A 16774-nucleotide genomic window follows, 5' to 3' on the forward strand; every position below is an offset into this window, starting at 1 on the left:
TTCAATAGCATTTAAAGTAATACAACTTAAATTTATACAACCAAATACAGTTTAATACAATTGAAATTCATACAATTCAAATGAATGCAATCTGAATTTAAATTCATACAATTTAAAGTTAATGCAAGTAAATACTATTTAATACCACTTAAATTTAAACTGATACAACTTAAATTTATACAGTTAAATACAGTTTAATACAAGTTTAAATTCAGTTTAAAATTATTGCAAGTAAATTCAAATAAATGTAATCTGAATATAAATTCATACAACTTAAAGTTAATGCAAATAAATACTACTTAATACCACTTACATTTAAACTATTATGAGTTAAATTTACACAGTTAAATGCAATTGACTACAATTTAAATTTAAATGAATGCAACTTCAAGTTAATACAATGCAAAATAAGATTAACACCTATCAAACTGATATCAATAGCTACAAAACACCTACAAAATCAACTTTTTGCAAAAACTATGCGTCTCTTTTTTGGCCCTGTGGCCAGGCTTCGTGGGTTGGGAATGAACATGTTTGTATTTTCCAGTCTCAGGTATTTCTGTCGCCTTGGAGTCCAGTTGATGTTTTCCATTCCAGGTATTTGCACATGTGAGGTCCTTAAGTAATGCTCTTCTCCTTCCCTCAGGAACTCTTCAATTAGTGCCACCTGCAGTTAGAAAGAAATGCTGTCACAAGCAAGTCCATTTGCCTCCATAAAGACTTTAAAAGCTGCTGCAATCAGTTTAATTCCAAACCGAAAATCATTAGAAACAAAAATACACGAAGGCTTCGCTCGGACAGCTGGTTACAGCTGTGGTGCCTGACTTTGTAAGTATTTTTGTTTTCTCCATTTCTGTTTGGATTCAATTCCTTCGTTGCTGTGGAACAGAGCTCTGCTCAAGATGCACACCACGCATCGTGAGAGGAGCTAAAGAATCCATCTGCCCGTTGCATTTTAAGCTGAAATAATTAAAACCCAAAAATCCTGCTCTGCTCTGCTGGCGTTGGGTGGAGTGTGGCTTCTTCAGGCACAGCACAGAGTAAAGGTGTTGTAGCTGAGATGGAGACAATACAAAACAACACACACTATTTTCAGAAGGCTTCAGACCCAGTTTTTATTCTAGCGTGCATGCTTTTTATACATTCTTAAAAAACTTCCAAGTTTACACTTTACTCATAGTCAGAAGAGACAAACAAACTGCTTATTGGAATAGAGAGTTGCAGGTTTCCCTTATTTATCCTTCTTTCTTCCTTGGTTTCTATGTCAACAACCTTGGTAGGAAATTCTTTCAGGGGTAAACATGGATCCTCCCATCAAACTCCTGTCTGGCTCACAGAAGTCGCTGCAAAACCTCTTCCCCAGAAAGGACTGGGAATTAATCCAAGCGTGGCTTCCTCTTGTGTTGATCCTGAGCTGTCCTTGAGGTGCTCCTCAGCCCTGGCCTTGGACTGGAGCCATGCCACAAGCTCTGGCCCTGCTTTGGGTCACTGGGGGGGTGTTTTTGGGTTGGTTGGGGGGTGGTTTGGGTCGGTAAGAGGGGGTGGTTTTGAGAGGCAAGCAGGGAAGTTTATGCACAGTTCCATCTGCTGCCCTGAGGTGCCAAGGGCACAGAGTCTGGGAGAGAAGCTTTGCCTTCTCCTCCTCCTGCCCATGGAGCTGGCAGGGGGACCTGTTCAGGGCATGGACTACACATGGCACCATGTGTGACGCCATGGGAAGAGTTTTGTGCTGTGCTGGTGAAGCTCAGTGGGCACTCGTGCCCGGGCTTTGGTTCCTGTGCTGCCAAGAGACCCACTGCCACAGAGAGCCTCGTGGCTTGGCTCTGCTGAGATGGGCTTGGTGTAGAAACACGCAGAGGATTAGACAGAGGACTCCTGGTGGCAGCCTGGTTTTGGAGAAGTTGAAATAAAAGCCTGGGAAATCATGGACTGGCCAAAAGCACGTGGAGAAGATGATCCCATAGGGCAGGGGTCCAGTGCAGGGCTTGGCCCTGTTAACCACAGCCACTGAGTGCGCAGGACTCTTCAGCCAGAGACCAAATGCAAGTGTCTGCATGACTTTCCTCTGCCATTAAAAGTGCCTGTTCTGTTTTGGGGGTAGTGTTGGTGTCTGCGTGAGCACACATGGCAGAAAGAGGCAGGAAAAGGGGTGCCAGGTGCTGGGTGGGATGTGGAGTGAGGCTTTTACTGAGTCAGTCTCTTAATCTGAAGGTTGTGAGTTCGATCCTCACATGGGGCACCAGTCTGTGGAAACTTCCTTTGTGGATCCCCTCGATGGGGAGGCACCTAAAAAGTTCTGTGCCAGGAATGAGAGATGGATGGGGCTTTGGGTTTTTTTGGTCTTTAAGTTGTTTTTTTTTCTCTCATCAAATGTTTGGTACACCGCCTATATCTCAGACTTAGTGTACAAAGAGAAGGCACCAAAAGTCACAAGACACACAGATTTAAGGTCTTTTAAAGCTATTTTGTTCAATTAACTCTTAGAACATTCTTTTACTTTTTTACTAATAACTATTTTTTTTTTGTTCACGCAACATCTGTATTGCAGTTCTTTCTAACCAATCACCCTGTGCTCCCAACACAGCAGAAAATGGAGGAGATGAAGAACAAGAAGGAGATCAGACAATGCCCAAAATCCTCCATCTTGTCGTCTATCTACCTCCATACTAAAACCCCAAAACTCTTAAGTTTTTCACCCTGTGATAAATACACTACTATCTATTTCACACACTCATAGATTCCAATCCATCCCAAAGTCCTGGAAGCTTTCTCCATGGACAAAGGTTAAAAGCAGTGTTCCTCTGGGGGTCAGGACTTCTCAGGACAGGCAGAGAAATATCCCTGTGCCCTGGATTCCAGCACCAACCAGAACAGCAGCAGGATTTACAGCAGCTCTTCAGGACCACCCAGCAGTGTCTGTGCTGCTGGGGATGCCAGCAGGCAGCGGCAGAGGAATGATGTTCCTACCTGGAGCTGTGTTTTGCCATGCTCTGCCCTGTGCTTTCCATATTTAGAGAATAGGTGTGGGCTCCAGCCCCCCAGTAAGAGCTGCTCTGGCACATCAGCTGCTGCCATCACCGCATTGTTTCTGGTACAGCAGATCAGCTGCAGTGGTACTTGTGCAGCAGGGATGCAGCCAGACCCTCACAGACAGCCGGGCAAACCACAGACCCCTCCCTGGGCTGCTCCTGAGCACGGGCAGAGGTCAAGGCACGGGGTCAGCCTTCATTTGACACCTCCTCCCTTTTCTGCCATTTGAACAGACCACACTCAGGGACGTTTCCTGCCCAAGGAGCAAGCTGCTCTCCTGCCCTTGGCTGCAGGCTGTTACCTTCTGTATTTTGGTCCACACACGCTCTCCCCTTCTTCCTGCCAGGATGTCCATGGCATCTGCCATCAGTGACTGCAGCTGTGGCACCAAGATACAACCAGTCAGTGTGGAATTCACTGAGAAATCATTTCTCTGAATACACAAATTAAACCCTAATTCAAATCCTTGGCACTGATTTTGTGACTCATCTTGCACACAGTGAGCACAGCCAACTCATCTTTGCTTCAGTCCTTGCATTCTTGTGGATCTAAAATACTGTAGTCCCCTTCCAGGGCGGTCCTGGCACCCTGCAACCTTCCCAACCCCTGGAAAATAGTTCAAATACTCCTAATTCAGAGACAGAAAGGCAAGGGTTGGGTCCAGGGTGTGCTGCCCTTAGCATCAATGTTTAGGAACAAACTGGGGAAAACTGGTACTTGAGACCCGTGCTATTGCTACACTCTAAACAATTCTCTTCCAAAATGTTGGATTAAGTTAAAGGAAATGCAAACAGAAGCTTTTGGAGTCTCTTCACAAGCATTTTACACAAGGAATTAAGATCTACTAGCACTACAGGTACCAGCATTCCTGGGATGTGCTCAAGGCACAGGGCTCACCCAAAGGTGTCCCTTCAGGGGAGGAGGAGACACACCATCTGTCCACTGATGCACAGCAAGAAGGAGATATTTCCCCCTCCTCTTTTCTTGGATACCATCGCTGTTGGCCTCAGTGGCTGCAGCAATCATCCCAGAGCTGGCCCCTGCTGGAGCTGGGCTGGGACAGCCAAGGGCCCAGCCCGTGCTTCTCAACAGCCCCAGGGATCCTCCACCGACTTGGGGCACCTCTGCAGCAAGCCTGACAAATTACTAGGAGCAGGCAGGCAGGTTTGTTCTGAGACAGGGAGCATTTGGAGCTGAGACCCAGCACAGAAAATCAGTTTTTCCTCCTTTCCCCTTCTCCTTCTCAGCTATACCCTGATTCAGGCTGTTTTGCTGCAGGTGCCTTCTGAGGTCAGAGGTGTCAAGGCAGCAAGAGCTGAATCATTGCAATCATTTTTCTAGACTGATCTGGGGAGGTTTTGGGAGCAGAGAAGGAATTTTCTATAAGTACTGACAGGTGAGTCCTGGTGGATCTGTCAGTGACCCTTGTATGTGATCAGCTCCTGCCCTATCAAAGCACTGAAGGAGGATTTGAGAACTTTTTTAGGTCCCCACATTGGACAAAGGACTTCCAGAGCACAGGGTGTGTTGGATTAAATTATTTTCTGACCCAGAGATGGGGTAACTGAGAAGCATTTTAAAAACCTTTATTCTGTTTTTTCTATGTAAACCTTCTATCAAACGTTAAGAATTCTCTACAAATCCATTTCCCACAAGGGTGGGAAGTACAGAACTCTGCCCTGACCCTTCCTGCTCTGTCTCAGCCTGCAGAGGCCAAAACAAGTGTTGGAAATCAAAACCTACCAGCTTGTCATCCTCCTGAGCGACTCTCTGCAGGTAGGGAATGGTGGCCAGCTCAGCCATGGCCTGGGCCATCACCTGGACCTGTTCCTCCCCTCTCTGCAGGTGGCTGAGCAGGCTGGCATGGTGGAACTGCTCAATGGCCCGTGCACAGGGGCCACGCTCATCCTGTGGACCCAGGGAAAGAGAGGAGGTGAGAGGAGAGGCACAGGGAACACGCTGGTCCTCGGAGTCCTGTGCCTCCAGGCTTCTCCTTGGTGTTCTCCTGCTCCTGCTCCGTGCCAGCCAGCACCTTTTGGGCCCTGCTGCTGGGACAGGCTTCAGAGAGGCAACAAGAAGAATTTCTTGCCACGAGCTCTCCAGTAGGACTAGGAAAACAAAGATGTCATGATAGATGGGAAGGGGAGACAGCAGATAACAAAGACAAACAGTTTTCTCCTTTGGAATTGGCTTTTCCATCAGCCCCTCCTGAACGTCTCCTGACTTTCCTGGGTGGCTTTTCCAGTCTCAGGGGAGAGGCATGCAGGGCATCAGCTCATGGTTTGGGTGCAGACAGGGCAGCCCATGGTTTGAAAGACAGAGCCTGGATGAAGTGAAGCCTGCAGGGGTGGTCTCTGGGCACCAGGCAGCCAGGAACACGGCACACCTGAAGCATGTTCCAGCTTCCCCAGCTTAGCCAGAGCCACGTGTGTATAAATGATGTCATGAACTTCAGGCTGGGTGGCTGCAAAACAAAGTGGGCAGAATTGACTTCTCTGAAGAGTTGTCATGGTTTTGATCAGCTTGGGTTTAGCACTGAGCTGGTTTGGTCAAAACCAGCCTGAGCAGAACAAGAAGCTGGATTGCACGTTTGTATCTTCAAATGAGGAAGAGAACAGCAGAAAGAAATGTTTGTTCTGTTAAACCCCAAAGATATTTTTTTTCCTCTCCAAGTAGCTTGTAAGGCATGAGTGTGTAGCTGAAGTTTGGCCATTTTTAATTTAGCTTACGTGTGATGGGCATAAGGTGGAATCATGTTTGCAGCTTGAAGACAGTTGTGGAAGACTTTAAAATAAATAAAAGTGGCCCAGTCTCTGTCAGGGCCATAAAGAGAGGCCATTCCCCAGCAGCACAGCAGCTCTGGCTCTGTGCCCATCTCTGCTCCCAGGCAGAAATGGCACTGCCCTCTGCTCCTTGGGTCAGAGGTTCCAACTTGCTGGGATCACTGAATGCTCTGAAAACTGAAGGGAAAGGGAATATGTTTCCCCTGACAATGGACATGGACCTGGCAGCTGTTTTTTCCAACCCAGCGACTCTCTTTTCTCTCCTGGGGCTTTCCTCCTCTCTGTGGCAGCTCTCACAGTGATCCCTGGGGCTGGATATGAGCCCACAGGCCCCCAGTTCAGCCCAGTTCCCTGTCCTTGCTGCTCTGGAGATGGCACCAGGGAAGCCCTTGCCTAAGCCACGGGGCTGCTGTGCCAGCCTCCTTGGAGAAAAGGTCACTTGGCTGCTGCCTTACCTGGTGCTGGGGTTTCACCTGGGTTTTCTGGGAGTGCACTTGGGTTTCAGCAAGAATATTTGAATGTCAGAGGGGAGGTGTAAAGCTGATAGAAAATACTGCTGTGTGGGAACACTGTAAATTCCTACAGTGGGGACTGTAGCAGCACTCTGCTCTCATCTCTGACAGGATGAGTTTCTTTTCCCTGTGCCCTGAAAACCAGACCACTCTGCTTATCTCTGCTTGAACTGTGTGGTCCTATTCCTCCAAATTCATTTATAGAAGAGGGGAGCCATGGGGAGTGCAAAACCTCCCTGATTTCAAAGTTCCTTCTCCTCCTTTTACTCTTTTGAGACTGTAATAGTTGCAATAGAGGAATCTCACCTCCAAAAACAAAGAGAGAATTGGGGGGCGTCAAAAAATTTTAAAATGGCAGTTCTTCTGGGACTTTCAGAAAGACCAGGATTTTATTGTGTTGCAAGTATCCAACCCAGACTGTTTGTAGTTGTAGCTTTGAAGGGAACAGATCCTCCCCTCTCCCAGAGCTACCATTTGCATTACTCTGCACATCAGGAGCTGGGGCTTTTGGTCATCCAGAGCCAAGAGGAAAGGGCTTCAGGAAAGTACTACAAAGAAGCAGCTGTGTTTCCTCAGGGCTGTCTGCCCTCCATCGCCTCCACTTCCCTCAGGCCAGTGTGGATGCTTTTGGCCAAGCCCTGCACACAAGCTCCAGTGCTCACTGCTGCTACAAGGAAAGGAGTCTGAGCTTCCCCAGATCTCCAGCTCATGTTTCTTTGCTCAGCAGAATAATTGAAGAATTGCCTGGAAACAGACTCGTCTATGTGTAAATTTGGTTGTTGACACTTGTGCTAATTGTCAGCCCCAGTGCTAAAAGCTGTGCCCATTATGGAAGAAGGGGTGGAGCAGAGGTAACCACCATCATCTGGCACACGAGAAGGTTACTTCACACCTTCACTCAGTAGAGATCTGGATCTCAGTCACTAGAAATGCTTCAAGAAGCAGTGATGAACTCCTGATGGAGCTCGGGGTGGGAGGTGCAGTCTACTGTGGGTATGAAAGAAGAGTGAGGAACTGTGTTGGTGGTTGTGTGCAGCAGGGGTATGATATCACAGGCAATAAAGATGGGAGGAAATTGCATGCAGAGGGACTTCCAAGAAGCTGTGGTTGCTGTTAAGCCATTAGGACTGGTTTTTAAAAGAGTCTGAACCCACCAGACCTTTGTTCCTAATGCAATTCACGGAGCATTTCTGGACACTGCAGGAGCAGGAGCAGCAGGAGTTACCCCCCAAAAGCACATGTTCTTCCCACACACCACACACCAGAAAAGGAAATGGGATACTCACCTTTATCTTGGAGCTTCCTATAAAAGCCATGGCTGCCATTATCCTTTGCCCGGTGTTCTGCCAAAATGTTTCTGCTTCTTCCTCCATGCTGGGACTGAAAGTTATTTTCTGGCCTAGGAAGTGAAATCACAGAACCACAGAGGCTGTGTTTCATCTCCATTTCAGATCCATTTTAGGGGATCTGGAAGGATGTTGGGTGAACTGGAGGAGGAGTGAAGGGGCTGGGAAGAGCTGCCTGCGCCGTCAGGGCTGGAAATGGGTCTCGAGACACCCCTCACCCCCTCATTTAGTAAGGATTGTGGGGGTCACCCCCGGGCCAGGGCAATTCTTGAGCAACTTAGCACACCTGGAAAGACTGGCAGTTTTTGGGTTACAAGCTTCTCCACAGTTTTTCCAGTCTCTTTGTTCCTGAAGCCCAGAGTCAGTAAGTACTGCTGGCCAGGATGAGATTCAGCCTCCTCTGGCAACAGGTGAATTCCATGAGGATCTGCACAGGGAAAGGAAAATAATTTCCACTGTTATATTTCTTTTTGGCTGTAAGAGAAGTTACTTTTTGGGAGAAAAATACGAGAAGTCTAAGAAGGAGTGAAATGGTCTCCAGAAACCTTCCCAAAACTCAGACGACAAAACCAACACATCTAGCCCTCACTGGGCTTTGAATCTTAGGGCTCTGCAGCCTTTTGCATCAACAACTCAAATTTTGCTGATGCCTGAGATAAAGCATACTCTGCCCAATTCCCCACAGTGGTGGAAGTGTCTGAGGGCCAAGCAGCTCAAACTCTCCAGCTCTCTCCAACTCTTTTGAATTCAGCTGCACAAACCCAGTCCACAGTGCTTAAGGGCAGCTGAAACCTGCTGTTACCTGTAAATATGTGCTGCACGTAGTCAGGGTACTTCTCTGCAAAGGTTTTGTTGGCCTCCTTGATCTTGTCAGCCTTGTCCTCTTTCTCAAAAGGTGTGTACAGAGCAGAAAAAGAGACTTCTCCACTGAGGGCTTCTTGAGTCATAGCCTAAAAAAGGGCAGAGAAATTATAAATTTCATGCTGGGTAGAGGCTAGTTAAAAAAAAAAACAAAACAAAAAAACCCAAACAGCTAGGTGGTTTGGAAGGATACTCCATGAAACTCCATCTTCAAGGAGGAGACAAGGACAAGAGAAACTTTTTCAGATGGAGAGAAAAAATTATTCCATGCTGTCTGAAAGTCACATCAGGAAGATTTGCGAAAAAAACGCCTTCATCAGCCGTATCAGAGTTGTTGTGTCAGGGGAGGTTTGGGTTGGACGTAGGGACAGGCTCTTCCCCCAGAGGGTGGTCGGGCACTGGAACAGGCTCCCTGGGGAAGGGGTCACAGCTCCAGGCCTGATGGAGCTCCAGGAGCAGCTGGACATCACCCTCAGGCACAGGGTGTGACCCTTGGGAATGGCCCTGTGCAGGGCCAGGAGTTGGGGTTCCTCAGCCATCCTTGGGGGCCCCTCCCTGCTGGGAAGGATGGAAGTTCCACAAGAAAGTCTCACAGATATGTGTGCTTGGCAGAAAGGTCTCTGAATGTAGAACCTGAGAATGGAATAGAGATGGAAGCAAGTTTTGATCTAGAAGAACAACAAATGTGTAAATTGAGGTTTGCTGAGCTGGTCTTGCTGGACAAGAAAGAAAGCAAAGGTTATGTCGAGATGGAAAGAGGTTTTATGACTTAGAGCAAGGGATAAGCTGACCACAAACAAAAGGATGTCTTTACCAAGCAGAAAGATACCACAGGCAAACAAGACATGTCCATGTGACAAGTAGAAAAAAGGTCTAAGAATTTTCCACTGCAAGAAAACTGAAAAGCAACCTTAAGCTTAAACTGTACCATACTAACCCATGTGGTTGGATAGTATTGACCATAATATGGTAATGACAGTAGTTATGGTAGGTTAGAGGTAAAAGTAAAGGGATAGATTGCTTGTTATCTATTAAGATGCTTAGCAAAGAAGAATATATAATGCAACATAACCAAAACTGAAGGGTCTTCAGGCTTGTCTGCAGCTGGAGCTGACAGCTGTAGGTGCAGGCTCTGTCAGCCACACCCCGTGACTGCTGTAACATCTTGGATACAATAAACTGCATTTTGTGTACAATAAACAGCAGTTTGTGTAGAATAAAGTGCAGTTTGTATGCAATAAGCAGCATTTTTAATACAATAAACTGCAATTAGTATGCAATAAACAGCATTTCTATACTATAAACTGCAGTTTGTGTGCAACAAACTGCATTTTGTATACAATGAAGTGCATTTTGTATACTGTAAACTGCACTTTGTATACTGTAAACTGCAGTTTGTATACAATAAAGTGCAGTTTGTATACAATAAGCAGCATTTTGTATACAATAAACAACATTTTGTATGCTATAAACTGCATTTTGTATACAATAAACAGCAGTTAGTATGCAATAAGCAGCATGTTGTATACAATAAATTGCATTTTGTATACAATAAACAATGTATTAATTTTGTATACATTTTGTATACAATAAAGTGCAGTTTGTATACTGTAAACTGCAGTTTGTATACAATAAAGCACAGTTTGTATACAATAAACAGCATTTTGTATACAATAAAGTGCATTTTGTATACTATAAACTGCAGTTTGTGTACGATAAAGTGCAGTTTGTATACCATAAGCAGCATTTCATATACAATAAACTGCATTTTGTGTACAATAAACTGCATTTTGTATACTGTAAACTGCAGTTTGTATACAATAAGGTGCATTTTGTATACAATAAGCAGCATTTTGTATACAATAAACAACACTTTGCATACTGTAAACTGCAGTTTGTATACAATAAAGTGCAGTTTGTATACAATAAACAACATTTTGTATACTGTAAACTGCAGTTTGTGTATAATAAAGCGCAGTTTGTATACAATAAGCAGCATTTTGTATACCATAAGCAGCATTTTGTATACAATAAAGTGCATTTTGTATACTGTAAACTGCAGTTTGTGTACAATAAAGTGCAGTTTGTACACCATAAGGAGCATTTCGTATACAATAAACTGCATTTTTTATACAATAAAGTGCATTTTATATACTATAAACTGCAGTTTGTATACAATAAGCAGCAGTTTGTATGCCATAAGCAGCATTTCGTATACAATAAAGCACATTTTGTATGCCATAAGCAGCATTTCGTATACAATAAACTGCATTTCGTATACAATAAAGCACAGTTAGTATACAATAAACTGCATTTCGTATACAATAAAGCACAGTTTGTATACAATAAACTGCATTTCGTATACAATAAAGCGCAGTTTGTATGCCATAAGCAGCATTTCGTATACAATGAAGCGCATTTTGAAGAGCTGCCCGCAGTCCTGTCCCTCCTCGGGGCTCTGCCCCTCGGCCTGTCCCTCCCTGCTGTTACCTGCCAGTAGAGCTGCAGGAGGTCACTGGTGTCCGGCCGCGCGCCCTCGGCCAGCACGTACAGACACTGTGCCACCATGGCGCTCCTGGGGACAGAGACAGGAGTGGGCACTCAGGCGAGGGGCTCTGGAAGCAGGTGCTGTTCAAAGAGTGCAGGTGAGCTTTATACCAAAGGTTACACAGAGCTCCCCGTCCTTGTCCAGCTTTCAGACAAGCATCAGCAAACGCATTTTCAGCTCCCTGAACTCCCTGCCAGCCAGCAGCCTCGGTTGTCATTTAGGGCCACAGCTGGGATTGTTCCTTACAGCAGCTGGGAGGACTGGGGCTCTGCTACCCCTGAGGTCACACACACAAAGCCACTGCAAAGCTGCCACGGATTAGGGCAAAGCCTGGCTCCTGGGGGATGTGTCACTGATGAGAGCTGCAAGGGAAGGGATGCAGAGGAGCTCTCTGAGCAGCAGAAGTACCTGGCAGCCTCCGAGTATCTGTGCAGGCACCGAAAGCAGGCAGCCTGGCGCAGGTGATTGCAGAAGTGAGAGGGGTTCTGAATGATGCTCCTTGGGGAGAGAAGAGGGGTGGACAAGGTTAGGCTGGGATTTCTTACACCACTAAAGCTCCTAAGAATCAAGTGGTGACTGAGGTAGACTCCATATGCACTTCTGCTCTATAACTCAGTGCTACATCTCAAATGTCAGGTGAACTCTCTGTCTCCCTCTCCCTGTCTCTCCAGCTGTGATTGATGAAGAAAACATTACCAAAAATATTACTTAAAGGTTAATTTCATTGTGGTTTTATCCTAAATGCAATTTCATTAGGGGTTTATGTATTGCTCTAGAAAAAATGCTTCAGGGATAATATTCTCTCTTGCCTTTGGCATGTAGGTATCAGAAGCAAAACTGCCACAGCACAAGTTCTTGTTAACCCCCAGCTGCCCAAACAGGAGCAGCAGGTGTCTGGCCCATCTCCCTGGAAGCACTGTGCACTTGGAATGTATCACAAGGTGAACCTGAGATATTTTGAAATATTCTCTGTACAAGGCATAGGTGCAGCCTGGGCAAACCCTGGCCTGTGTGTCAGACTCTTCAACAGATGCCATTAGTCCGACCTAAGCACCAGCTCCATGTGTAAGGTGTGTTCTTTTGATTCCTCTTTTCTCACTGTTAGGCTGATTCTTCCTGCACAACATTCATTCCTAATTTTTGTTTCATTTTGGATTTCAGTCTGAGCAGTGAATCCAATCTTTGTTTCCTCTTACCTGTGGGAATGATGCAGGGCAACGCCAGGCTGCCCCAGTTTTAAGTAGCAGATGACAAGCTTTGACTCGATCCAGCTGGCAAGCCTGGAAATATCATCTGGAGAGGACTTCAAGGGATCCTCTAGAGCAAAGCCTTTACTGCAAAGCTGCACATGAAACAAAACCACGATTTCCAAATATTAGAATACACCATTTGCTGGGTGGAAGCGCTTTTTGTGACTGATCAGTGGAGAAAACTGAGGTTTAATAGACTCTGGCTTTAACTAAAGTCAGCATTACAAAAATCAGTACAGAGGAAAGAATGTCAGGGACATTCTGGGATTTTTGTTTCTGAGAGTTGGATTTCGAGGCTGCTGAGAAGTGCCAGCCCTTCAGTTCTGTGATGTCCCAATCAGTCTGTCCGCAATCCCAGGGATGAATTCCCTCATCGATTTTCCTGGTATGTCCATTCACCAGCCTTTCCTCTCAGGAGGAGACAAATCCTCCTTTCTTCTTAAGTGACCTGTGGTGCTGTTCCTACCACAGCTCATTTCAGAACATAGGGGGCAAAAAAGCACTTAAAAGGGGTGACAATTTATCATTTTACTCACTGACTGCTATAATATTTATTGCTTAAAAATTACTCCAATATTGTAGAAAAAAAAAAAAAGAATAGGATATTTGCCCGTGAACTGGAAAGCCCTAATATTTGACAAATGCTTTTGAATGAAGTTTGGCAGAACAGTGCTAAAAAAAAAGTGCAGTCCTTTTCTCAGAGTTTCAAGTGCCTGGCTGATGGTATTGGAGTCAGAGTGGAGAGAAAGCATTAGCTGGGGCGGAGTGAAAACTCCCTAGTTTTTGAAAGGACATTTGTTGCTGATAGAGCTAAGATTAAAGAGAGGAGCATTTTTTTAACTCTGTGGGATTTGAATTTCCTCTACACATCAATACACTTAAGAACTTGGAGAAAGGTAGAAAATTACCTGACATTCTTTGGTTCAGTCCAACACTTCCCCCCTCCTGTGGTTTATTTACAACTCCCAATTTTCAGATTCCAGGCAAAATCACATCTCAGCATTTCTCTCCCACCCCAGGCACTGCAGGTTGGTACCCCTGGTTCCCTTCACGATTCCTGCCCCAGGGAGTGCGGGCACAGCCCTGGCCGTGCTGTGCAGGGGTCACACCCACTGTGGGGTCACAGCCCTTCAGCCCCGTACCTCCAGAGCCGTGGAGAACTTGGCGGCGGCCACCGCGAAATCGTGCTGCCGGCACCGAGCGCTGCCATCCCGCAGGGCTGCCCGCAGCCCCGCGCCAGCGTGGTGCCACCAGCTGTCCCCTGGGCCTTGGGCAGGAGTCTGAGCTGCTGCTGGTGGCCCTGCTGGTGGCATTGCTGCTGGCATTGCTGCTGGCACCACTGGTGGCACTGCAGGCGCCACCCGCTCGCCGGACTCGAACTCGGTGTCCACCTCATCGGCGCAGATCAACTCCGCTTCTATTTCCCAGAGTCTGGAGAGAGGGATGTGGAGCAGAGGGCTTGGGAATGTCCCTGTGCCACTCTCTGCTGCTGGCGCTTCTGCTTTTGTCCCCAACACATCGCCAAGGCTTCCGGCTTTCCGCTTACGGCTGGCTCTGTCTGTGCCGCTCGGGGGTTGTTCTTTGGGTTCTTTTGCCTCCTGCCACGCCTGCAGGAGAGGGAGTGGGAGGTGAGGGGAGAATCGTGGGATTTAAAGTCATTTCAGAGAATCCCAGAATGGTTTGGGTTGGAAGGGACCTCAAAGGTCATCTCATTCCAGCTCTTTGCCATGGGCAGGGACACTTCTGCTATCCCAGGCTGCTCCAAGCCTGTCCAGCCTGGCCTTGGACACTGCCAGGGATCCAGGGGCAGCCACAGCTGCTCTGGGCACCCTGTGCCAGGGCCTCAGCACCCTCACAGCCAAGAGTTTCTTCCTCATGTCCAATCTAAATCTCTTTCAGCTTAAAGCCATTCCCCCTTGTGCTTGTCACAGCTTGCCTTTGCCAAATGTCCCAGGAGAACGTTGTTTTGTTCCCAGAAATGATTTCTGACAATGCTTTGCCATGGATTTTAGCACCAAACAAGATGTCATGAAGGGGCAATGTGTTAAAATTAGTTCCCTTCCATTCTTTTAACTTTACTGGATGCATTGGGATAAATGTGTTTGGAACATCTTATTAAATTAAACTGGATGAAGAAAAAAATGTAGAATTACATAAAATGCAAGTGTCAGGGGAAAAAATGTCTTTTCATAGTCTGGAGTGGAGATCTAATGTTCCTTCTGTGCTTTATCCTGCTAAGAGGAGGGCAGGTATTGTGTCCTATTCCAAAGTACCATCTGAGGTGCCTCTTCTGATCCCAGCAAGAACGGGTGTTCATTCATGGAGAACCAATTTCAGAATCTGCTTAAACATATGAAATCTATTTCTACTCTGAGCACTTTGCTTGTGCTTAGGACACGTATTACTGTGATTACACTGAAATTAAGTAACACATCAGAGAGCAGGTTCCTGTTCTATTTGTTCGTGTTCACCACCAATGTTGTTAAACTGATGGAACAGAGGAAAGAAGTCTCTTTTGGGGTTAAAATGGGGATCCAGAAATCAGGCACAGAGAAATGAACCCCACTCAGGGACACACAGGAGAGCCATGGCCAAGCAGCTTCTCCCTTGCAGGGTTCCTGCAGTTCTCTTCCCCTTAGGGAATTCCCATTTCAAAAGGGTCTTGAGCCAGCTCAGCACAGCTGGACTCACCTCAGGGGCTCTTGAGGAAGGTTCCTGTTGAAGAAGCATCTGGGAAGGGAACTGCTGGCTCAGTCCAAGCTCCTGGAAGAACACAGGGATGAGCACACTCAGGTTTGCATGGCTGTCCCTGAGGACCTTGGTCCTCAATGTTTTTCCAGCCTATCCCAGCTCAGGAATTCCTGCTCAGCTCTTCCTCCCCTCCTTGGGAATCCTTTCAGCCCTGGCCTTTGCAAATGGAACAAACAGAAGCTGCTGGAAGACGCCTTACTTGATGAGAGCACCAGAAGGGAATTTGTTCTGAGCCCCATTCCACCTGGCCTTGAACACTTCCAGGACAACTCTGTTTGCTGTGGGCAACCTGTGCCATGGCCTCTCCACCCTCCTCACTGTTCCTCCTCCAGGCAAGAATTTCTTCCCAAGGTCCAGTTGAACCCTGCCCTTTGTCGGTTGGAATCCATTCCCCTTGTGCTGTCCCTGCAGGTCCTTGTCCAAAGTCCCTTCCCAGCTCTCCCTGAGTCCCTCCAGGGGCTGGAAGAAGCTCTAAGGTTTCTCCTGAGCCTTCTTCAGGCAGAGAGGTGCCAGCTCTTGCAGCCTTTCCCACAGCAGAAATGCTCCAGGCCCCCCCAGCACTCTCTGATCCCTCCTGTGGGCTCCTCTGGGCCACAAGGAATCATCTGGGAGGGGACAGGGAGAAACCCATGGCGGTGTCTGGGCAGTGCTGGGGCTGGGCTGTAAACTGGGGTGCTGGGAATGCAAGGAAAAGATGTGCCCTCCTTAGTGCCCGCAGTGATGGGAGATGTGGGTGTGCCCTGGCATGGCCAGCAGCCCCAGTTCCCTGGCATGGCCAGCAGCTCCAGTTCCCTGGCATGGCCAGCAGCCCCAGTTCCTGGCATGGCCAGCAGTCCCAGTTCCCTGGCATGGCCAGCAGTCCCAGTTCCCTGGCATGGCCAGCAGCCCCAGTTCCTGGCATGGCCAGCAGTCCCAGTTCCCTGGCATGGCCAGCAGCCCCAGTTCCTGGCATGGCCAGCAGCCCCAGTTCCCTGGCATGGCCAGCAGCTCCAGTTCCCTGGTATGGCCAGCAGCTCTAATTCCCTGACATGGCCAGCAGTCCCAGTTCCCTGGCATGGCCAGCAGCCCCAGTTCCCTGGCATGGCCAGCAGCCCCAATTCCTGGCATGGCCAGCAGTCCCAGTTCCCTGGCATGGCCAGCAGTCCGAGTTCCCTGGCATGGCCAGCAGCCCCAGTTCCCTGGCATGGCCAGCAGCCCCAATTCCTGGCATGGCCAGCAGTCCCAGTCCGCTGGCATGGCCAGCAGCCCCAGTTCCTGGCATGGCCAGCAGCCCCAGTTCCCTGGCATGGCCAGCAGTCCCAGTTCCCTGGTATGGCCAGCAGCTCTAATTCCCTGACATGGCCAGCAGTCCCAGTTCCCTGGCATGGCCAGCAGCCCCAATTCCTGGCATGGCCAGCAGTCCCAGTTCCCTGGCATGGCCAGCAGTCCGAGTTCCCTGGCATGGCCAGCAGCCCCAGTTCCCTGGCATGGCCAGCAGCCCCAATTCCTGGCATGGCCAGCAGTCCCAGTTCCCTGGCATGGCCAGCAGTCCGAGTTCCCTGGCATGGCCAGCAGCCCCAGTTCCCTGGCATGGCCAGCAGCCCCAATTCCTGGCATGGCCAGCAGTCCCAGTTCCCTGGCATGGCCAGCAGTCCGAGTTCCCTGGCATGGCCAGCAGCCCCAGTTCCCTGGCATGGCCAGCAGCCCCAATTCC

The 16774-nt window shown here is 47.9% G+C and overlaps 1 protein-coding gene across 1 annotated transcript; it reads right to left on the minus strand.

Annotated features, from left to right (window-relative positions):
- Positions 1-460: 460 nt before the first annotated feature.
- Positions 461-15060, minus strand: LOC121337216 (spermatogenesis-associated protein 16-like). Its single transcript, XM_041407168.1, has 11 exons — positions 15022-15060; positions 13473-13937; positions 12277-12422; positions 11489-11578; positions 11023-11107; positions 8474-8621; positions 7958-8098; positions 7612-7724; positions 4774-4938; positions 3332-3409; positions 461-667 (listed from the first exon to the last, which is right to left on the minus strand). Exons 1-11 carry the CDS (start codon positions 15058-15060, stop codon positions 461-463), a joined length of 1677 nt encoding a protein of 558 aa, XP_041263102.1.
- Between the last annotated feature and the right edge of the window lie 1714 nt (positions 15061-16774).

This window comes from Onychostruthus taczanowskii, unplaced genomic scaffold (genome assembly GCF_017590055.1).
Source record: "Onychostruthus taczanowskii isolate IOZ18803 unplaced genomic scaffold, ASM1759005v1 scaffold257, whole genome shotgun sequence".
Taxonomy (NCBI): Eukaryota; Metazoa; Chordata; class Aves; order Passeriformes; family Passeridae; genus Onychostruthus; species Onychostruthus taczanowskii.